Source organism: Delphinapterus leucas, unplaced genomic scaffold (genome assembly GCF_059928025.1).
Source record: "Delphinapterus leucas isolate spDelLeu-1000000601 "Yukka" unplaced genomic scaffold, BTC_Dleu_Yukka2 spDelLeu_asBTCV2_sq25, whole genome shotgun sequence".
Lineage (NCBI taxonomy): Eukaryota > Metazoa > Chordata > Mammalia > Artiodactyla > Monodontidae > Delphinapterus > Delphinapterus leucas.
In genome coordinates, this window is record NW_028322234.1 from 18,907,885 (window position 1) to 18,929,701 (window position 21,817).

Consider the following 21,817-nt stretch of genomic DNA (forward strand, 5'->3'; position numbering starts at 1 on the left):
GGGCGGGGTGGGGGTGGGGTCTGGCCAAACTCAGACGTGGGGCCCCATCAGACAATAAAAGGCGATCGTTGAGCGGCTTTTTGGAGTGTCATTTTGGTCACAGGGCCAAGCAGGCAGGCCCGGCCTCCGGGGGCCCTGTGCGCGCAACTGGGGGCGGGGATCTGTCTGGTGGAGTGCAGATGTGGGGCCCCATCTCCAGGCCCCCTGAAACCCCCAAGCGAGAAGTGAGGGGAACAACACGGCTGAGTTTACACAGAGGAGGAAACAGCAGTGAAACAAACAGGCCCAATAAAGAGGGAAATCAAGTGCAGGATACAGAGAATTTATTCAGAGTCCAGTACAGACCGGCCAGACCACCTCCTACATGTGGACAGGAAAAAAGAGCCTACAGAAAAGGTAGGAGTTGTTATAAAATTGCTTTAATTCAGTTCTCTCCGCATTACAAGCCGGCAGCGGGCAGTGGCCTGCCATGCTCCTTACAATACTGAGCCTGTAATTGCTGTTATCAAAATATACATCTGTGTCACCATAAAAAAACCGCAATTGCTGCCCCTCACGTCTTACAACAGGTATAAAAAATTATAAATATTTACACCCTTGTTCCACCCCGACATGGAAACTTGAGGCCCAGGCCCTGAAGGAGGGCCGGCCAGCACAGGGCCTGCGCGGGGAGCCCCTTGGACCCGTGAGTGCAGGACAAGGCTGTAAAGACCGGAAGGTTAGGGCTGCTGTCCCACCTCCTGGGGTCCCAGCATTAGAGGCAGACAAAAAAACAGAAACAAAACTTTGGTCCAAAATTTGCAGGAAAAAAGAAACCCTGAAAGTTTAAGAGCACTTGTCCTCCGGGACAGAGGACAGTTGTGAGTAAGGCATCGGCAGGTCGCAGACGTGCCGGCCCCATTGTGTCTGCCCTGGAAATCAGATCCTGCCCTGCGACTCAATGACAAGGAATAAAATAAAAGTACAGTATACAAAGTCATACCACGAGGAGAAAATTTAGGTTACACTCATACCATTTTTATCATCTTGCTATATAAAACGTTATTTAAAACTATTTTTTGCATATAAATGAAAAAGATTAGAATATTTGGTCAACTGGAAATATTGCTAGGCACAGGTGTCTGCAGCTGCATCGAAGCATAATACAGAGATTACGGTGGAAACAAAGCTGAAGAAGCGACGGGGAGGGGCCCTGGGGCCGGGGGGCAAATGATACAAGGATTGGGGGGCGGCCACACCTGGCCACCCACGGTCTCCCACCGCAGCAGGCACACGATCCCATGGGAGGCTGACCCCCCCCCGACCAGGCCCCCAAACCCCTACACGTCTGCTACCCCAAGATAGGCCCTGCCAGAGCAGCGGGTTTAAGGCACAAGAAAGCCGAGTGGAGGTTTGGGAGCGCCCGCCACACAGACTACAGAAGGCACGGGCAAGGGGCCGGGCTGGGCCTCCACGGTCACCAAGAGCCTGAGGTTGGCACCCCACCTCCCCCAGGTGAGCAAGTGAATTCGATTTAATTTCTTTTAAAAACAGGTAAACTGATTTCTCTTTAAAAAAATAAAATCTCTGGTCTTTTTTTAAGGTCACTTCAGCTGCTTTTTAAAGTGGCTTTTTTTCTGGAATGATGGAAGTTGTCGCCGGGTGCCCGGCAGGCTGGTCCTTGGTGGCGGCCTAGATGGTGGACTTGGAGAAGGACACCCGCAGGTGGTGGTTCTCACCCAGGTCGTGGTTGTGCAGGTCGATGAGCGCCTGGATGGCCTCCTCCACGGAGCCCATCTGGATCAGCGCCATTTTGCGGTCCTTCCTGCAGGGAAAACGGGGGGGGGGGGGGGGGGGGACACAAGGAGGCGTGAAGGGCCAGCTGGGGCAGGGCAGGCCCAGGGGCAGCGGGGCGAGGGGGTGGGGCTGGGCTCACTGGAAGAACTTGAACCCTTTCACGATCCCGCCGTTGCTGGAGAAGAGAATCTTGAGGTCATCCTCAGAGATGGAAGGCCTGCAGGGAGAGAGAAGGACCTGAGCCACTCCGTGGAAGGTCAAGGCCATTCCCTCAAGACAGCAGCTGGTCCAGGGAAGGGTGGGGCCTCCAGGAGCTTTTCAGGGGCCCCAGAAGTAGGCTGGGCGTCAGAAAATGACCATGAGCACCTGAAAGGTGCACGAGAAGCAGAGAACACACTCGGCTGGGCCTCCAGCAAGGCCTCCCTACGGCCTGTGGAAGCCCCTGGCAGCGGGAGCGTCCCAGGAGACCTCTACAGGCACTCACGGGATGCGGGAGAGGTGCAGGGTGCACTCACGGGATGTTGGAGAGGTGCAGGGTGGCCGAGGGCGGGAAGATGTTCTGGAAGTTCTTGGAGCCGGGCTTCTTGAAGCGGTGCAGGGGCGAGTTGCCATAGTCCTTGGTCAGGCCCTGGTCCTCCTGGCCCTCACGGGGCAGCTGCACGTTCTGGTGCTTGGAGAGTGTGATGCGCACTGGCTTCCCGTGCAGCTTGTGCCCGTTGAGGTGGCTCATGGCTGGGGGGGAAGACAACACAGAACCCACGTGACCCAAGGCCCCTGGTCGCCGACCCCGCAGCCCCCCGGCCCGGCGGCCCTGCAGCCCTTACTTACCCAGCTGGGCCTGGCTCCCATCGGCCATCTGCACCAGGGCGTTCTCCTTCTTGTTGAACAGGATCTTCACCCGCTGCACGTCGCCGTACACGCCTTCGAGGGCACAGGGACAGACTGCTGAGCCGCCCGGGCCCCGCGGCCCCTCCCCGCCGGCCCCGCGACCCGCACTCCCGCACAGGGCTGGCTCTCCCCGCAGCTCTGCTATTCTGCCTGAGAAGCTGTCTAGTCACAGGGAGCGTTACCGGGAGGGCTGCCTTCAGCAAAGAAGCCCTGAAATCCAGGAAAGGCCAATTGCCAAGAATCATCCTGCGGCTGCTACCGACACATCTACTCTGCCAATAGCATGCGGGGCCGTAAACCATGCTCTGGAGTCCAAATCAGTAGGCAAAGCGCAGCCCAGACAGCACGCTCGGACGTCTCAGAGCGTGACAACCACCTCAATTACACGAAAACAAGATAATAAAAGTGGGAACGATAACATACCGAAAAGAATAAAGAGGCTTTGGGGTGTGACTCTCTTTAGAGGACAGCAGAGCAAGGCAGCGAGGGACAGGGAAAGGGAGAGGTCAGGGGGCGAGTTGGAATCGTCCACCACGAGGAGGCAGCCCCGCAGGCGTGCAGGTTGATGGATGATGAAGTTGTCAGGATGTTAATATTCAAGGGCAGGTTGGTTTCCGGAGAGCAGGGTTTGAGGGGGAATTTTGTTTTTATTTATTTATGGTTTTGTTTTGTTTCAAGCAACAACAGGAAGCAGAAGTACCGTGCAGTCAGTTGGCAAAGAAATTCCGGATCAGGGCAAGAAAAAAAATTGGGAAAGGGGAAGGGGAGAAAAGAAAAAAAGTAGCAAAAACACAGGTCAGTAAATACATAAGAAAACACGCGGTGTCCCATCAGTCAAGACCACACACACTACGAGCCACGCACTGGGCGGACAGCAGGAGCGCCCCCCGCGGGGAGGAGACAGCGCCCGCCCCCCCCCACTCCCCCAACAGGCCCTCCAGGAACTGTCTCCCCGGGGCCCGCACCAGGGCCTCCAGTCAGGCTCACTGGGGTGGCTGTTAGCGGAGAGCTTGGCTAGAGGAGCTGGGACAGGGCTCGAGAGGCCGCAAGTCACACATGCTCAGACAGGCAAGAGAGCAGCTCGTTAAAATAAACAGGAACCCCATCTCTCAAGAATCAAAATATCTCGAGCCTTTATCATTTCATCCCAGCTCCCTGAGCTGAACTTGGCCACCGAGACAAGCAAAGGCCTGGCTGCCACCTCAGGGACCGTGGCTGGTGGCCTTGGCTTGCACCCCCTCCCCAGAGGCGCCCCGCAGGCCCCTGCAGACCGAGGTTGGTTGGGCTCGAAATTGCAAAACTGCTCTCACGAACACCAAATACTTCAACCCTCAGCATCATGGAGTTAAGAACATACGTTGAGATATTAAGGAAAACAGGAGGACTCCAAGCGCTGCGGAAAGGACGCAGCAGTGAGTGACGTCAGTGCAGAGAGGAGAACAGCGTGGCACCTGCAGGCACTGGCCAGGCCAGGGGACCCGGCTCCAGGGGCCCCAGTGCCTGGGGGAGGGGCTCAGTCTGCACTAGGACCTGAGAGCAAACTCCCGACTCCTACTTCTGAAGTAGGAGTCCGGAAGGACAGCCTAGAAGAGCCACATACCTCGGGGTTGAGGTTGCTGACCAGCAGGACAGCATTTCCTGCCCCTGCCAGGCCTGGGATGGCGATCCGGCCCGCCGCTGCCGCCGCCGCTGCCGCCGACGGGATGGCCAGAGGAGCCAGGGCCCCGTGCACATTAGGGACGGAGAGGCCTGGAGGGAAGAGGCGGTCAGATAAGCAGCGGCGCCCACCTTGTCTGAGACAGAAACGCGGGTCCTGCCCATCCTCATGCAAACGGAGACACGTAGGGGGGTGGGGTGGGGTGGGAGCGGCTGGCCCAGCGGCACGCCTGCGGCTCCTCCACGCTTCTCGTGGCACAGACCGTGCTGGCTTGACCGTCTACATGCGCCAAATAGCACAGAAAGCTCCAGCTCCTCGGATGCAGGATCGAGCCCAGCGGCCTCGGCCGTGCTCGCATGCAGGTGCCCGTCACCATGCAAATGGCACGCCGGGCGGGACGACAGGCTCAGGACTGTCACGTAGGTGGGCGCCTGGCCCCCGGGAGGGATGCTCAGGTGTGCCCACCCAGCTCACGCCGCTCCGCTTACCAGGCCACTTAAACGCACCTACTAGGGGCATATCCCTCCAACCACCGTGCGCTGGTCCTCACCGGGCGCTTGAAGGGAACCAGACCAGAGACTGTGGGGTTAGCGGGCTCTCTGCACAGCCCTGCCCTACGACTGCCCTGTCCAGGCTCCGTGGGGAACCTGGAGGCCTGTGCCCAGGAAGGTGGGCTCCCCCCGTGACTGCGCCACGTCGGCTGCCGTGGAAGCAGAGCTACAGGAGAGGTGTGGGCATGCAGAGTCGGTGGTGGGGACGAGCGTTTGAATACCTGCGGCTTGAGGAATTGCAAAGGTGGGAGGGAAACCAGCTCCTGCATACGGAGAGGCTGACATTATACCAGGCGCACCTAGAAACAAATGAGACACTAATCATCGCACCCACGGGTGCGAGCCGGCTGCCAGCGCCCCACCCGGTGGGTTCTGGGCTGGTGCTGTGTGGGCATCCGGGAGACGGGCGCTGACCTCCCAGGGTGCAGAGCCGGGCGCCTAGGACCGAGCTACACGTCCTGCCCCCCGCCCCGCCCCGCCGCCATCCCACCACCGGGCATCTTACCGAAGGCTGCGGCCATGGTCTGGTCCAGCGAGGGCTGGCTGTCGCCGGATGGCAGATCGGGGCGCGTGTAGTCACGGCTCTTGTCGTTGTTGTACTTGACGTTGAGGCTGGTGAGCTTGGAGAAGTCGATGCGCAGAGTGCAGCAGGCGTTGTAGATGTTCTGGCCGTCCAGCGACTGCGGGGGCAGCAAAAGGGCTGTGAGTGGGGGCCGGCAACCGGCGGCGCGGCTGCCCCGGGGCCACTCACCAGCTTGGCGTGCTGGGCGCTCGCGGGCTCGGCGAACTGCAGCAGCGCCTGGAACTGACTGTTCTTGGTGAAAGTGATGATCTTCAGGACGGTGCCGAACTTGGAGAAGATCTACGGGAAGAGCACGGCGGAGGGATTGGCCTCAGCCCGGAACCAGCCCCTCCCGCAGGCCGGCGCCGCCCCGCCACCCCCCTGCCTCACCTGATGAAGCACGTCCAGGGTCACCGGGTAGAAGAGGTTCTCCACGATGATCCTGAGCACCGGGCTCTGGCCAGCCATTGCCATCCCCGCGTCCACCGCCGCGGCCGACGCAGCTAGGGCCAGGTTTCCCGACTGGACTGAGTTCACCGCCTGCAGGGCTGCCTGGGCCCTCTGTGGGGGCAGAACCGTGAGTCCCACCAGCCCCAAGGCCACCGCCCACCCCACCCCCCTCCACCCGCAGCCCAGGGCGCGCACTGCCTGGTTGGGCGAGCTGTCCGTCTTGAGCTCCTTGTGGTTGGAGAACTGGATGTAGATGGGCTGGCCGCGCAGTACGGGCGTCACCGACGTATAGTAGTTCACCATGGTGTTGGCAGCCTCCTCCGTGTTCATCTCGATGAAGGCCTGGGGGCGGGGGTCGTGTGTGAGCCAGGCCTGGACCCGGGAGGCCCGGCGACCACCCCAGAGAAGGCCTAGGCCTTGTACCTGGTTCTTCCCTTTCAACATCAGGAGATTGGTGACCTTCCCGAAGGGCAGCCCCAAGGAGATGACCTCCCCCTCAGTGACGTCACTGGGCAGCTTTCGGATGTGGATCACCCTGGAGGGCACGCCTGTGCTCCTGTTGTCCCCTTTGAACTTCTTGCTGTCGTTTCCATTTGCTGCAAAAGGATGGTGTGCATGGCACGAGGCACTTCCCGGCTCCCCTAGAGCAAGGGACCCCTCTCCTGGTATCGGCTTCCTCCCAGCTCTGGGAGGCTGCTGGGACAGGGAGGTCTCCACACCTGGCTCCCGGGGAAGTGAGGCTCAAGGTCACCAAGGCCAGGACCAACCAACCCCAAGTGCGCTCCTCAGAGACACAGAGGAAGTGCTCCCAGGTAGGGCCGCAGTTAGGGTTACCTGTGGAGGCCGAGTTACTGCTCATGATAAAGGGTCCGTTAGTGACACAGGCAGAGAAGAGCTCGTCAGATCCCCGCTGGAAGAGAGGGGCAGGTTGGAACCGAGCCGCACCTTCACCGCAGCGCCCCCCAACCCTCCCTACGGGGGCCCAATAGTTCTGCACCTAAGACACAGCTCCTTTCCCCACCTGCGGAGCCCCCGGGGGGTCTTTCCCCAAGCAGGGCCAGCGTCTCGTCCCCTACAGGGGCTCTGCGCGGCCTCAGGCTGGCTACCCCGAGGCTCGGCCGTCACGCTCTCAATCACGGCAGAGCCACTCAAGGCCCACGAGGACAAAGCCCCCTTGTCACACACACTGCAGCCACCCGCTCAGCCACAGGAGTCTGTCCTACTTTCCAGTCTGAGGAAACCGGAGCCCGATGACCAGAAAGGCCACCTCTCCAGGCGGCGGGCACCTTGGTGACAAACAAGAAGCTCCCAAAGTGCCCAGCCCATTCTCTCTCCAGAAACGACTAGTTGACTCATTAATCTCAATCTAATTGAATCAACTCCCAGAACCAGGTAAGATCGAGCCCCGGGTGAAGAAGCAGACAGGGGGGCCCTCCTGCCGGGCGAGCACAAAACCCGACCCGAGGGGCAAGGAGACCCCACTGGGTCTGGCTCCCCTCTAACAACTTCCGGACACGAAACCGGTGCCCCGTGGCCTCCCGGCAGAACAGCAAAAACCAGCCTTTCTCAGGGCCAGACCCTCCAACTGCCATTTTCGCCAGCTCGTCCCTCCTCAAGAACACCTTATCTCTGCCCTTCCCTCAGGCCAGCTTAACTGCCACTTACAAACAAAGATGCCAAACACTCAGGGTCCTTCCCACCTTCCCGTGGTCTAGCACCAAAGTTGAGTGGGACACTCACACCCCACCCTGCCCCTCGAGACAAGCCAAAGGAAGCCAGGGAGGTTCAAGGTCTGCCCCTCAGGACAGGAATCGGGCACACGGCAACACTGCTGGCAGCAAACAGGATGCTCTGGGCCGCTCTGGCTGCTAGGCCACCTGTTACGGGCATGACCCCACGCCGGGCGGGCACCTGCAGGGGCCTCCCCACCCCCTGGCTCCCCAGGGCTCAGGGCTGAGATGGATGCGCAGAGGACCAGCACCTGAGCCCCTGGCCCGTGGAGAGGCTGCAAAGGCTCAGACCCCTGCCTGGTCTTAGAGTCCAGAAAAGGACCCAGAACCGCAGACCACTTACGGGCTAGAATTTGTTATAATGAAGCAAAATGTTAAAAACACCAAGCATTCCAGGCTGACCTGACCCGTCACGCCCCAGCTCACTTTCACCAAGTGGACCTGGGCGCTTCCAAGGCTCAGAGCAGTAGACCAGCCCCAGCCGTGAATGAAGGGCCACATGAGAACCCAGGCAGAATGCCCCTGAGCCAGCGAGGACAGAGTTTCCCCTGCCTAAGTGGTAGGAATGTGGACTTGGAGCCCTGACCTGCCCCCCCCCCCCGACACACAAAGGGCCCCCGTCCAGAGCTGGACAGGGACGGTGCACCCAGGCAGATCCCACACACCGGCTGCACAACCTTAAAAAGAGCATCTCAGCTCCTGTCTCTGACAGGTGACAAGCAGGGCCGGGATTCCCTCAGGAGTGGGGTGTTCTTGGCCCCAACCATGTTCTCACAGCAGACGGCCTGGCACGCCTACATCTGCAGGGTCTGTGGGGCAAGCACCGCCCACTTGGCTGCCCATCTCCCCCAGGCCTCCCTCCCAGACACCGCCCCCTCCCCCAGCACGGGGGGGTGGGGGTGGGCGCGCAGGCAGGCGGGTGCACGTGGTGACCAGTGGCTCCACAGGGACAGCCCACTGGGGCACAGCCACTCTGCAGGGTAGAAGCCTGGGGGTACGTGGGCCAGTCCACGCTGCGGGGGAGTTCTTCCCAGCTGCTGCCACAGGGCCCCTGCCCTGAAGTCAATTCAGCACCAACAGCAAACGACCACCGCGCCAGGGACAGTGCCGGAGTCCACTTGCTTCTTCATTGATAGCTTACACACCAACACCCCTGGCATCTCACTTGGGGCCCAGCTTATCCTGAACCTGAGAGAGAGGACCAGGCTGCCCTCCCGGTGGGTCCCCCAGTGCACGCCCCCTACAGGCTCAGGGCCTCTGTCCTGTGCAGCCAAGACCCCCGGGACACTGGACGGAGGAGACAGCCCCTGGAAGAGGTGCTCCGGCTGAAGTGGCCCCCAGAGAAGCAGGGGGAGGGTCCCCGTGCCAATCACAGCACTCCGGATGAAGTCCCTCTCCCTCCTCCCGCCACCAATCAGGTTTTATCTGCAGGAAGATCGGGACAGGCGGTGTGCAAAGACAGGCCGCCTGGGAAAACCGAAACCAGCCCAGGCACAGCGGCCACCAGACCAGAAACCAGCTGCTACCTGCTCCTCAGGACACCTGGCCACCTATGGGGCTCAGGACACACGGCCCGAGGGGGGACACTCTGCCCCCGCCATCCCGTTTCTCTGAGCAAAAATTATCTGAACAAGGACAGCCTCAGAAGCAGCCTGGAACTGCCCCAGAGTCCCCTGAGATTCTCTGGTCCCGCCCCCCCACCCGACTAGCTGCTTGAGGTGCAAACAGACTTCAACTTTACCCACACGAAACCGAGGGCAGAAATCCAGTCACCCTGCCGCGCATCCGCGCATCCCACCTCCAACCGCAAGCCGTTCTGAGCTTGAGGGCAGGGCAGGGGATCCCGAAATCAGACTGCTGAGGGGCCGCCCACCCCCCGCCCGAGGCAGGCTGTCCACCCCAGGAGCAGCAAGCCGGGCAGCCCATGGTGGGAGCGGGCGGAAAGAGGAAGCAACGTCACAAACGCCTACCTTTGTACCAACTGCTATGTCTGGGACGATGCTGCGAAGAGAAAAAAGGAGACGTCAGCCAGGGCGCCCGCCACATCCCGGCGCACGACCCCGCTCGAGGCCTTCGTCAGCTAGAAGGCCGGAGCAGGGAAGCGAGCCGTCCGCCCTTTAATCGCCACTTGAAAAGGAGCCATCATTGTCCTCCGGCTCCCTCCCAGCAGGACCCCGGCCCCGCCTCCCGACCCGTCCAAAGACAAAGACACCCCCCTCCACAGGCCCTAGGAGAGACACTTGATGCTGGTTAAGGTTCAGGTGCTGCTGTTTGCTTTCTAGAAACTGGCAGTGCTTGGGGGACGTTTCCAGCAGAAGGCAGGCCGGTAAAAAGGCAACTCAAGGGCCCGAGATCAGAGCTCCGGGCCCCACGGGGCCGAGAAGGGGGCAGCTCGGTGGAAAGGATCAGATAGAACTGACACGAGTTACTCATCAACCGGGCTCCACGTGAGCGGACTTTCTCCCCCGCCCCCCCAGAGCAGGCCCCGCTACGAAAGGCGGGGCCGGGGGAGAGCACAGCTGCCCCGGACTCCTGGGTCCTGCAGCCCAAGCCCCACCCCCCCACCCCCCGGACAGCAGAACCCTCCGAGGGCGTCTTTGTAGTGAACAGAAACTGACAACAAACTAACAACTCCCGAAATATCAGTTCAGGAGAGAACTTAGCCAGCAACGCCCCTCACAAGGTCACCTGGCCTCCAAGGCCTGGCGGTCCCGTGACCAGAGCCTCTCATGATGTCACACAACATGTCCCCCGGCCCAGCCTCGGGCCCGGCAGAGGGCTCCGGGGCCGCCGGCTGCAGGATTCCCCTCGGGCTCTCAGGGAGGGGGCTCCCACCACAGCCTCGGCTCGGGCCCTGCCCCATCCTCACCCTCCACCTCTTGCGCTCAAAAACCTCACGGGCCAGCGACAACGACTTTTAAAAATTTTAATGAGTCAAGAAAAAACTTCCCAGAAAAACAAATAATGAAAAGTACGCAGTTTCCCAACTGCTAACCCAGGCCGCCTGGCGGCTTCCTACTCCCAGCGAGGGCTTCGGACACAGCAAGTGTTTTACGTAAAACGGCCTTTCTGGGAAAGATTTTCCGACCTTCCAAAAAGACGGCAGGCCAGTGCTCGCTTCGGCAGCACATATACAAAAAGACGGCAGACCAAAAAGGAGCTGCACCCGGAGACCAGGCCCGGCTGCCTAGGTAACACCACCACCGACAAGAGACTGCAGATGCGCCCCCAAACCAGATTACGGGGGGGGGCGATGGAAGAGACAAAACTCGAGAATTTGACCAGACGGCCAAAAAAACCGAGCACACGGCCTGCTGGCTCGGTAAAGGGTTCTCTGGGCAAGTCCACCCCAGCCAAAGCGGAAGGCAGACCACGAGGAGATCAAGTTCCTCTTGCTGCAGCAATTTTTCTAAAAGGTTGGCCTCAATTCAGGTTGAAACCTATCATTTCAAACCCGAGACACCGAAGGCACGTGACCCTCCGGGCACTTTTAACCGCCCGCCCCGCCCGGTCTGGCCCGAGAGAGAAAGGAGAGCTGGTTCGAAGCACCCCACCACAAAATACCCGCAACTGCCCCTGAACGCTTCCCACGGGGTGCCAGACGGGAGAGCGCAGTTCCACCAGGTTCCACCCCTTCCCGAGAACAGAGCCCCAGCCGCCGCGCGGCCCGGTCCCCCCGCCCTGCCCCGACACCTCGGCACGCGGGGAGCGGGCTCGGGTCCCGAGCCGCCCCGCCCCCACCGCGCCCGGGGCGCTACCCCGAGACGCCGGGCTGGAACAAAGGGGGCGGCGGAGGGCCCGCGCCCTTCCGGGCGGGAGGGCGGCGTCTCCGGCCGCGCCCGGGCCCGCGGCGGGCGGGGCAGGCCGGGGCAGTCCGCGCGGCGGGAAAGCCCGCGCACGCGCGCCAGAGCTGCCGGGAACGCGCGAGGCCGCGCACGCGCGCGGATACCATACGGGGCGCGCGGATACCATACGGGGCGCCGGAAGGGCCACAAGACTCTCCAAGGGCGGCGCGTGCGCGCAGAACCCGGACGGGAAGCGAGAAGGGCCGCGCGGCCGCCGCGTGCGCACGGGACAGGCCTCGTTGGCACCGGAAGCGGGCAGGGCTCCCCCGGACCCCCGCCGCCTCGCGCCCCTGGCGGCCCCCTCCAGGGCCGCACCCGCGCCCCAGGCCGGGGGGAAGGGAAGGAACCGGGCGGCGCCCCGGGGCCCGGGGTGGAGGCGGAGCGGCGCGCCAGGACCGTCGCCCCGAGGAGGCCGGGGCGGCGACGAGAAAGAGACTGGAGCGCGAGAAGGACAGGGAGTAGAGCGAATGAGTACTACTCACCCGTCCATTGCACACACAGGAGACCCGCGGGGGACGGAGTGGAGGCACCGGAATAGCAGGAACCGACCCAACGGCTCTGAGTTATAGACTCACAAAATGGCGGAGACGCCCGAACACGTCCCCCGCGCGCTCTGCCCATTGGCTCCTGCCGCGCAGATGGGCGGGGCGAGCGCCGCGGGACCCCGCCAGCGCCTCCCAATGGCTAGGAAGTCGCTCGAGGGGTGGGGCCACAAACAGTGGCAGGCGGCCATTGGGGAAGATGGCCGTCCGTCAGGGCTCGAGGCGGAAACGGCCCGTGGAGTCGGGGGAGGGGCGAAGAGGTGAGGCCACGTGATTGCGCCAGAGCCAGTGAGCGAGCTGCCCTCCTGCGTGGGGCTTTGCTGGAGAAGCCATCTTAGGAGTGGGTACGTGGCGGGTCAGGCGGTGGGAAGCGTGCTTCCCCCAGGCTGCCGCCATCTTGCAAACGGGCAGAGTCCACCTCCACCTCGGGCGTGAGAGCAAAGGGAGGCGCGTCGCCATCTTGAAGTAGGGCAGGAAACCTCCAGGGCGCCACCTTGCTTGTGGGCACCTGGCCGAAGTCCATTTCGAACTTAGACGTTACCCTTAGGTTAGCACGCGAAGTGGCGGCGGCCTAACGCGTCCCAGAGGCGCCGGGGTTGTTTCCACTGCTGGCCACCAAGTCTGTGGCACGATGTGGCCACGGGTCGCCCCTGACTGTCCTTTGTTTGCCCCAGAGCAGCGAAGCCCGACCACGGTCTCCTCGCCTGACTGCAGGAATGGGAAAATTGAAGCCCGGGGGGCACGGCGGACGCCGCCCTGCCTGCCTGCAATGGAAGGAACATGAGGCCGGGGGCGCACGGACAACACCGCCGTGCCTGCCTGCAATGGGGGGGGGGAACTGAGGCCCGAGGCGCACAGATCAGACTCCGCCTTCAAAGGACGTTCAGGACTGGACGGGCCTCCATCCCAGCAGCAGAACACTCCAAACTTATCTCGGAGAATGCTGATTCCAAAAAGAGTTGAACAGGGTTGTGGGTGATAGGGGAACCCCGGGAAAGGTGCCGGAAAACAGGGCCAGCTGGGTGGGGCGAGTGAGGGGAGGGGCAGGCGGAGTCAGGGAGGCCGCGGCAGTCCGGTACCCCAGGCTTTTGGAAGCATCCAGGAGATGATGGGCATGCCGGGCTTGCTTGTTCCCAGCGTGGAGCAGACGTTCAATAAATAGAAGAAATTATCCTGAATATTGTTTGCTATACGTCTCGTGCAGAAAAAAGGATTTTTAATTGGCACAAGCCTAAAGGGGGAGAATGACATTTGTTGTTTCCCTAAGTCGAGGTCAGGCCTTTGCTCCCGCCTCTCCGGTCGGTTTTAGCTTGGGCGGAGTCATGGCAACAGCGTCCATTTTAGGGCCGCGCGGGCCTGGACGGAGCCCAGAGACCGGGACTCCCGAGCCAGAGGGCTTTCTCGGATTAGGGGCGGCCGCCGATTTTCACGGAGGCCTCCGCCTTGTAGTCCTTGGCCCCTTCTTTCGCCGAAGGCCATCTGAAGCCCAGGAATGGCTAATCAGGAGTGTCCCGGTGGATTTAGGAGAATCCCCAACGCATTCCTGTGGATTTGCTCCCTCCAGGACTCCTGTCGCGCTCCGCTCTGGGTACCACCAGGGGCTGTTGCTCATCTTTGTTGCCTCGGTTACTGGTGCCAGGGATGGGCCCTCTTGACAGCAGGGAGGATGGTTGGAGACATGGGAGTGTCACAGCCCAGAGGGAGAATGTTGGTGGACCCTCCACCAGGTTCCTAGCACGGATCTAAATGGTCGCAATCTATTAAAAGCCATTTCTGCTCACCGCCCTCCAGACTTTGCTTAGAGTCAAAGCCCAAGTCGACCTCGTGGCCCCACAGACCTCTCACCCGCAGCCGCCTTTCTGGTTTCTGACCGCATTTACACAGGTCTCCTTTACGAGGTTGTTCCCTTCTGGAAGGTTCCTCCCTAAACCCACTCCCTCCTTTTACTCCCTGCCCTGGGGCCTTCGCGCAGAGGCCCCCTCATCAGTACAGTCTCCCCGACCTCTCCCTTAAAACGGTTGAGGATTTCTTTCTCGCCTTCCACTGGAACACGAGGGAGAGAAGACAGCCCCTGCCCGGATCGGAATCCACGCTGTTACCACCCTTACAAGGGCCACAAACCAGGCGGCGTGAAACAACACAGATTTATTCTCGCTCCGTTCTGGAGGCCAGAAGTCAGAAATTGAGGTGTCAACAAGGCCGAGCTCCCTCCAGAGGCTCCAGGGGAGGGTCCTTCCTGCCTCTTCCGGCTCTGGGGGCCCAGGTGTCCTTGGCTTGTAGACAGGTCCCTCCAGTCCCTGCCTCTGTTGTCACATGGTTCTCTTCTCCCTGTTTCTCTGTCTCTCCTGTTTGTGTCTCTAAAAAGGACGCTTGCCCTTGGATTTAGAGACCACCGGGAAAATCTCATCTCAAGGCCCTTAATCTCACCTGCAAACACCCTTTTCCCAAACAAAGTCATGCTCACGGGTTAGGGGATTAGGATGCAGACACACCGTTTTGGGAGCTGTTCGTCAGCCCAGGACCCCACCTGGACCCTGGACCAGCCACGAAAGGCAGGCCTTCCATGTCTGCGGGGGGGGGGGTATCCAGGGAGCCCCCAGGCCCTGCATCTCAGTTGGATGGATGCCCTGGTTTATTGGAGAAACCCGGCTCCCCTGTCTGTCTGCTCCCTGCTCAACCCTTCTGCCCGCCGGCCAGCTGGCTCCCTCATCAATGATTTAGGATGAACGTGGGTGTGTGATCCCCTTGCAATTGAGAATTTTGAAAAGGATATCTTCTGTGGCAGGGGCAAGGGAGGTGGGTGGCAGCCAGATGGGGGTGGAGGGCCAGCATCCCAGGCCCTGGCGGGGGCGGGTGGGGGGAAAGGCTGCTGGGTTTTATTTCTCTTTACAGATCTGATGGGGCTGCCTCAGTTTACCCCTTTGTCAAAATAAGGGGCAGGGTTAGGCCAGTGCCCCCTTCCTTCCCACGGGCTTTCACTAGTGTTTCAAATGGAAATGGCTTAATAGTCTCGGAATATTTGTTCCCTGTGTTTGTTTATTCATTGCCTTGATTACAACAGCCGTAGGGCCTGGGTCCAGGGTGGGTGGGGGCCTGGGTTCCACATCTCCCCTCCCCTCAGAGGCCTCCTAGCCTCTTTGACCCATTTTCCAGATATCTGTGGGACTGAGCTGGGGGTAGGGGGTGCCAAAGAGGCTACCCTGCAGCCCCTCCAAGCTGGAGCCCCCCACCCCAGTCCCCAGCTGAGGGGCAGAACAAAACGGTTGGCTCGGGCCTGGGAATATTCACGTCGGAATCTGTCTCCCGCCCCTTGACGGGGGTCCTTGGGCAACAGCTGACTCCACAGCCCCAGGCCCTCAGGCCAAGAAGCAAAACTTATCTGCCCAAACCAGCAAGCCAGCCTCTCCCCGAAGGACCCACTGTGTCCCCAGGCCCTGCCCGGAGAGGGAGCTGTCTCTCTGCCCTAAGTGCCTCCACACCCACCGCCCAGTCCACACCCTTGGGAGCTCAGCCTGGGCTGGATACCTCCCTCCGGGCTCCAGTTTTAAGTCTTGGATCCTCTGAGTAGGAAATACTATGTTTCCTTTTCCCAAGCCCAGAGAGGCTGGGTGAGCTGCCTGGGCCTCTCAGCCAGGAAGCGGCCCCCCTGTGGTTTACCCAGGCTGCTCCGCCTTTACGGGGGCACCAAGGAGGGTGAGCAACAGTGTGGCCGGTCCTCAAATGGTCAATGTAGAGTTACCACCTGACCCAGCAATTCTCCTCCTTGGTATCTGCCCAGCAGAAATGAAAACACACGTTCATACAAAACCTGAACATGCACGTCCACAACGGCACGATTCACAACAGCCCAAAAGCAGAAACAACCCAGGTGACCATCGACAGGTGAAGGATAAACACCACGTGTCCCTCCACACAAGGAAAAGTCACTCAGCCACGCAAAGGGGCGAAACACCGACACTCGCTGCAACGTGGACGGACCCCGAGAACACGATGCTCAGTGAGAGAAGCCAGACACAGAAGGACACACAGTGCGTGATTCCATTGATGGGAAACGTCCAGCACAGGCAGATCCACAGGGACAGAGAGTGGATTCCTGGTTGTCAGGGGCTGGGAAGTGGTTGCCAACGGCTGGCGTTTCTTCCCCCGCGATGAAATGTTCTAAAATTGATCGTGATGATGGTTGCACAACTCTGTGAATAAACTGAAAAACCACTGAACTGCGCGCTTTAAAAATGGATGGGCAGTGCGGTTATGTGAATTGTATCTAATAAAGCTGTTTTTAAGAAATCATTAGGATGAAGACCGGAAATGCCAGCTTTGGCAAGGATGGGGCAGGGGGAACTCCAAACGCCGCTGGGGAGGGGGAAGCCGTGCAGCTGCTTTGCAAAACAGCTTGACAGTTTCTTGAAAAGTTGCCTGTATGCCTCCCCTAAGGCCAGGCACTCACGCTCCTGCGTGTTTACACAAGAGAAACGTGTAGAAATAGTCAACAAAAGCCTGAACAAGAATCTCCATAGCAGCTTTTAAAAAAGTACGGAACAGACAAACACTGGAAAGAACGGAAGTGAGCAGTGCGCAAAGGATGGAGACGTGCTGTGCGGAGGGTCTCCGGCACTGGGGAATCCACGCGGCAATGGAGAAGCACAGAGACCAGCCGGGTAGACCTCTGTTCCAAGTATACAAATGTAGTCCAACAGCAGGCAAAATGCACCGACAGTGCCAGAAGTTGGGATAGGGCGCTCTTGGGGGTCAGTGGCTGAGAAGGGCAGGTGGGGGGACCTGGGGACTCACGGGAGTTCAGTTCGCAAAATGCTTTGTGATTGGGGCGCTTTCCTGCATGTAAATTGCAGCTCAGTAGAAAGTCTGCTTAGAAAATCCTGTTGATTCTCATCATTCTCACACTCAGGGTCTGTGAAGTCACAGCAAATACTGGGTTGGGAAGCACGGAACCCCGGCTCCTGGGGGAAATGCGGGTGAGAGTCCTGCCAGCCTTTGGTCACAACAGTGTCACCAACCCGTCACACATACCTTGTGTCCCGCGAGTTTCTGTTTGCAGCCTCCTTATTTAACATGTATTGATTCAGTAGCCAGCAGGGCTGTAGAACAACTTACGGCAAATACTCGTATTTTATCCAAAAGGCACCTCACGGCCTTCTTGTGCTCAGGGACACTTGGGGGCCAAAATCACCCACAAAAAGCACTAAATGTAAAAACTTTTAGTGCCCACCTGCTCACCGGCCAGAGGACATCTCTGTGGTCACAGGAGGGGCCAGTGGGCCAGCCCGGGGGACAGCTGTCTCTGGGCACTTCTTTCTGCTGCACCTCTTTGCAGGGCCAGAGCCCCCCCTTCCCAAATGCCCCTCGCGGCTTCTCAAGCCCCACACATGCTGTGACCGGCGCTGGGCACAGAGCTGAGATCCAGCCACACTGCGGGTCATCCCCCCGCTTCTGGACGTGCGTGTCGGGAGAGGTAGTGGAGGACGGAGCAGGGCCCTGCAGGGACCGGAGGGGGATCCAGGAGGGCTTCCTGGGGGAGGTGTGGCAGATGTGGTGAGCAGAGGGAATGGCACTGACGGAGTAGAGGGTCTTAGGGTGAGGCGGGGGCTGGCTGGGCTGCACATGGATTTGGGGTGGGCAGCCACGCAGCGGGGGTGAAGCACCCAGACACAAACTTACAACTTGGCAACAGACAGTAAAACTGTGGAGCCACCCTGTGTCCCCGTCGTGTACCCCTGACCGAGGGAGTGTCCCGGGGGGTCGCCAGGCACTGAAGCTGCCCCAGTGCAGGAACAGGTGGGGATGGGGCCTGGACCACCCTCCCAGGCTCTCTACCTCTGCAGAGCAGCCAGGAAAGCCGCAAACATTAAAATTTTTTTTTTTTTTTTTGCGGTACACGGGCCTCTCACTGTTGTGGCCTCTCCCGTTGCGGAGCACAGGCTCCGGATGCGCAGGCTCAGCGGCCATGGCTCAAGGGCCCAGCCGCTCCGCGGCATGTGGGATCTTCCCGGACCGGGGCACGAACCCGTGTCCCCTGCATCGGCAGGCGGACTCTCAACCACCGCACCACCAGGGAAGCCCAAAACAAATTTTTAATTGAGATAAAATTCATACTATAAAACTGTATATTTGAAGAGTCCAATTCAGTGGCATTGAGTGGCCACTGAACGGCCACTGTTGTCTAACCATCACCTCTATCTAATTCCAGAACATTCCGTCGCCCCAAAAAGAATCCCACCCCCATCAGCAGTCATCCCCACCCCCTCCTCCAGCCCCTGACAACAAGGAACCCACTGTCTGGGCTCTCAAGGAGTCTCTTTGGACTTGCCTGTTCTGGACGTTTCCATCAGTGGAATCACACACCGTGTGTCCTTCTGTGTCTGGCTTCTCTCACTGAGCATCGTGTTCTCAGGGTCCGTCCACGTTGCAGCAAGTGTCAGTGCTTCACCCCTTTTCACAGCTGAGTAATATTCCTGTGTGTGCATATGTGTATACACCACATTTAGTATTCATACGTCAATGGAGAGTCATTTTCCCCCCCCACTTTTCTGCAGTTGTGAGCGTGTGTGTACAGGTTTTTGCATGGACGTACGTTTTCGTTTCTCTTGGATAAATCTGTGCTAGTTTCCAGCAGCTGCCGTAATGAATGATGCAGATGGGGGCCTGAAACAACCAAAGTTTATCCCCCTGCAGTTCTGGAGGCCAAAAGTCCAAGATCAAGGATTCAGCAGGGCTGGTTCCCCAGGTCTCTCTCCTGGGTCTGTCAATGGCCATCCTCTCCCTGTGTCCTCACGTGGTTGTCCCTAATCTCCCCTTTTTATAAGGGCACCAGGGATTAGGTATCATGTTGGATTAGGACCCATGCTAATAATCTCATTTTAATTCAATCACCTCTGTAAAGACCCTGTTTCCAATAAGATCTCATTTACAGGTACTGGAGGTTAGGGCCCCAGGATATCTTATTTTGGGGAGGGGGTGGAGGGCATGACACAATCAGCCAACTAAAGACCCTCCGGAGTGGAGTTGCTGGGTCATATGTATGATGATTCTGAACTTAACCTTTGGAATAAGCATCAGACTGTCCAGAGTGGCTGCCCCAGCCTACGTGTCCAGGGCTCTGATTTCCCACGTTCTCTCCATGTCTGTCTTTATTGGTGAATTTCCTCAGTTTGTCTCCACGTCGTCTCTGCCCAGGCCCCCTGTGGTACCAGGCCCTCCAGGCTGTGCCGGTCTCACAAGCTCTCTTGGAGGGGGCCCCTGAGCAGTCGTGGGGAGCCCGGGCTGGGAGTCGTGCAGGATGTCCCCAGTCTGGGTTTGTGCAGTTTTCTTGTGGTTGCACCGGGGCCATGGGTTCCCCGGGGGGAGACTTCGGAAGGGAGGTGCCCTTCTCACCCATCACCCCAGGGGCCCCTGCTGTCGACCTTGACCTGACCTCCTGGCTGCTCTACGGAGGGGAGGGGGGTTCCTTCCCCTGCACGCTGTCCTCCTGGGAAGTGTCTCTGTGTGCAGCCCTCACACAGGGCGGGCCTGGGGTCTCTCTATCAAGCCACAGCCCAAAAGGCCCGCGGACTGCTGCCGGGCACCAGGTGTGCCGAAAGCCCGGGCCTCCGGGAAGGTGAATGACAACCCCATGACTGAGGGCAGCAGCAGGAAACGGGGGCGGGTGTGTGGGGGTGGCGCAGGAAGGGGCTGGGACCTCACTCAGGGGCCACATCTAACCCGGGGGGGTGCAGGGGGGGCGACACTTGGAGGGTTGGGCCCAAGTGTGGAGGAGGGACCCACAGAGACCCCATCAGATGCTGAATCGTGGTCCCCAAAAGCTGTCCATATCCTGACTGCCAGCACCCGTGAACACGACCTTATTTGGAACCAGGGTGGCCAGCTGCCGCAGGAAGATGGTCCGTCATAGCCTGCAGAGGAGCCGGCCCGCCCGCACCTTGACCTCACACTTCCGGCCCCCAAACTGTGAGAGAAGAAATGTGCTCTGTTGTAGGTCACCCGCTGTGGCTCTTGGTGGCGGCAGCCACGGGAAACTCACTCTGCCTCAGGGAGGTGGGGGCTGGGCGGGCAGGGAGGGCGGCTGGCTTCCACGGGCTTGCAAAATTCATGACAAGGACGATGTCTCGATACGGAGGGAACGTGAGCCGGGCTGTAAGCGATCCCGAGGCCACCTGTTCACCCGCTGCCCGCCTGTCCTCGGGGTCATGGAGCCGCAGGCACCGGCTGGGTCAGGGCTGCCCGGGGGGTGCCGGCCAGGTGCGGGCACAGGGGGTGCTGCAGGAGCACCCAGGAGCAGAGACCCTAGACCAAGCCTGGCAACCCCTGGGGCTGCCTCGTCTGGAGCCTGTTCTGGGAGAGTCCGTCCCCGCCTTGTCCAGACCTTGGCCTCTGACCCTGGGCAGGTGTGAGGCGGCTCAAAAGGCCAAACCAAGTTGAAGTCCAGAATTAACTACAGGAAAGCAGCCGCTCTCACCTGCGGAGTTTCTGCCCCAGGGGACACTGGGCCACATCTTTGGGACATCTGTGGTCATCACCATGGGGGGCTCCCGGCATCGCGTGGGTGGGGGCAGGGAGGCCGCTCCACACCCCACAGAGCCCGGGACGTCCCACAGAGGATGCTCGGAGCCGAGGAGACTGGCCCAGACCCTTTGGTGCCTTTGCATGTTTTCTGGGACAACGGGGACCTGCAGAGGGATGTCAGCTCAGATAAACGAAACGCTCTGGGGTCTCTGCAGTCCTGCTCCCTGGGGGCAGGGGGTATTCTGGTAAGAAGTTAATTCTGGAAGGATCCAGGAGGGGGGAAGGACTGTGCCCCCCCCCCAGGCAGGCCGTGGGACTCCAGGACAGAGGAGCAGCAGCCCTCGGGTTTCACGGTAGGTAACACATGAGACCCGTGAACCTCGCGGGAGTGACATCAGTGGCATCAATAGTTTATAGCGGGAAACGGACACTTGATCCCGTGTTGTGGCCAGCTGGCTCAGGTGCCTCAGGGCCGCCTGCCGGGGAGGCCCCTGATGACCCACCCGGGGGACAGGATGGGCCCCTTCTCAGTCTGAACACACCAGCCGGCGTTTGGTGCCATGGTTTTCAAAGAACGCTCCCCTTCCTGGAGTGGAGACGTTATGTCACCAATTTGTTCTCGTTTTGACAGGCCACGGGGTGGGGGCTGCTTGGTGCTCACCCAAAGGGGACGGAGCCAGAGCACTGGCTCCGAATTCCTCTGCATCTCTGCGTGGACATTTCTGCAAAGACGGACAACCAACCAACACGCACATGAAAAGATGCTCAACCTCATGAGGAAAACGCAAGTCAGACCACAGTGACACGGCACCTCCCGTCCATGAGGGTGGCCACTGTCCACACGGCGGTCACCTCCGGCCCACAAGGGCAGCCAATGTCCCCACGGAAGTTACAAGTGTGGGCCAGGGTGTGGGGAGGCTGGAACCCGTGTCCACGGCTGGTGGGAGGTGAAACGGCACAGCTGCTGTGGATGACAGTGGCCGTTCCTCCAAAGGGTAAAAATAGAGTTACTGTGCGGCCAGCAATCCCATCGTAGGAATTCCACTCCAGGAAAATGAAAACAAGTCCGCATAAATACTGTACACAAATGTTCACGGGAACGAGGTGAACGGCGGACAAAAGGTGGACCCAACCCGAGTGTCCATCGAGGGACAGATGTGTCCCTCCACACACGGGAACATCACTCAGCCATGCACGGAAAGGGGTGAAGCTCTGACACTCCCTACCGTGTGGACGGACCCTGAGAACACGATGCTCAGTGAGAGAAGCCAGACACAGAAGGACACACAGGGTGTGATT

General features: G+C 59.9%; 1 protein-coding gene across 3 annotated transcripts; it reads right to left on the reverse strand.

The window, feature by feature from the left end:
• Positions 1-306: 306 nt before the first annotated feature.
• Positions 307-12,057, reverse strand: PTBP1 (polypyrimidine tract binding protein 1). Of its 3 annotated transcripts, none has more exons than XM_022565641.3 (15): positions 11,942-12,057; positions 9,585-9,615; positions 6,719-6,794; positions 6,308-6,480; positions 6,080-6,226; positions 5,825-5,995; positions 5,624-5,734; positions 5,378-5,552; positions 5,094-5,171; positions 4,265-4,413; positions 3,088-3,121; positions 2,605-2,697; positions 2,292-2,508; positions 1,916-1,993; positions 307-1,804 (listed from the first exon to the last, which is right to left on the reverse strand). In XM_022565641.3, exons 1-15 carry the CDS (start codon positions 11,947-11,949, stop codon positions 1,672-1,674), a joined length of 1,674 nt encoding a protein of 557 aa, XP_022421349.1. In that variant the 5' UTR covers positions 11,950-12,057; the 3' UTR covers positions 307-1,671. The 3 variants fall into 3 exon arrangements, with proteins under 3 accessions (XP_022421349.1, XP_089761962.1, XP_022421351.1); XM_089905836.1 differs by lacking the exon at positions 11,942-12,057 and adding an exon at positions 11,179-11,235; XM_022565643.3 differs by lacking the exon at positions 5,094-5,171.
• Between the last annotated feature and the right edge of the window lie 9,760 nt (positions 12,058-21,817).

Excerpts from the sequence above, each read along its gene's own strand:
- PTBP1 (XM_022565641.3), bottom strand. Across the intron at positions 5,996-6,079 it reads ACAGCTCGCCCAACCAGGCA|AGGGCCCAGGCAGCCCTGCA; the intron begins GTGCGCGCCCTG and ends CTGCCCCCACAG. Across the intron at positions 1,994-2,291 it reads CTGCACCTCTCCAACATCCC|GCCTTCCATCTCTGAGGATG; the intron begins GTGAGTGCACCC and ends CTCTCCCTGCAG.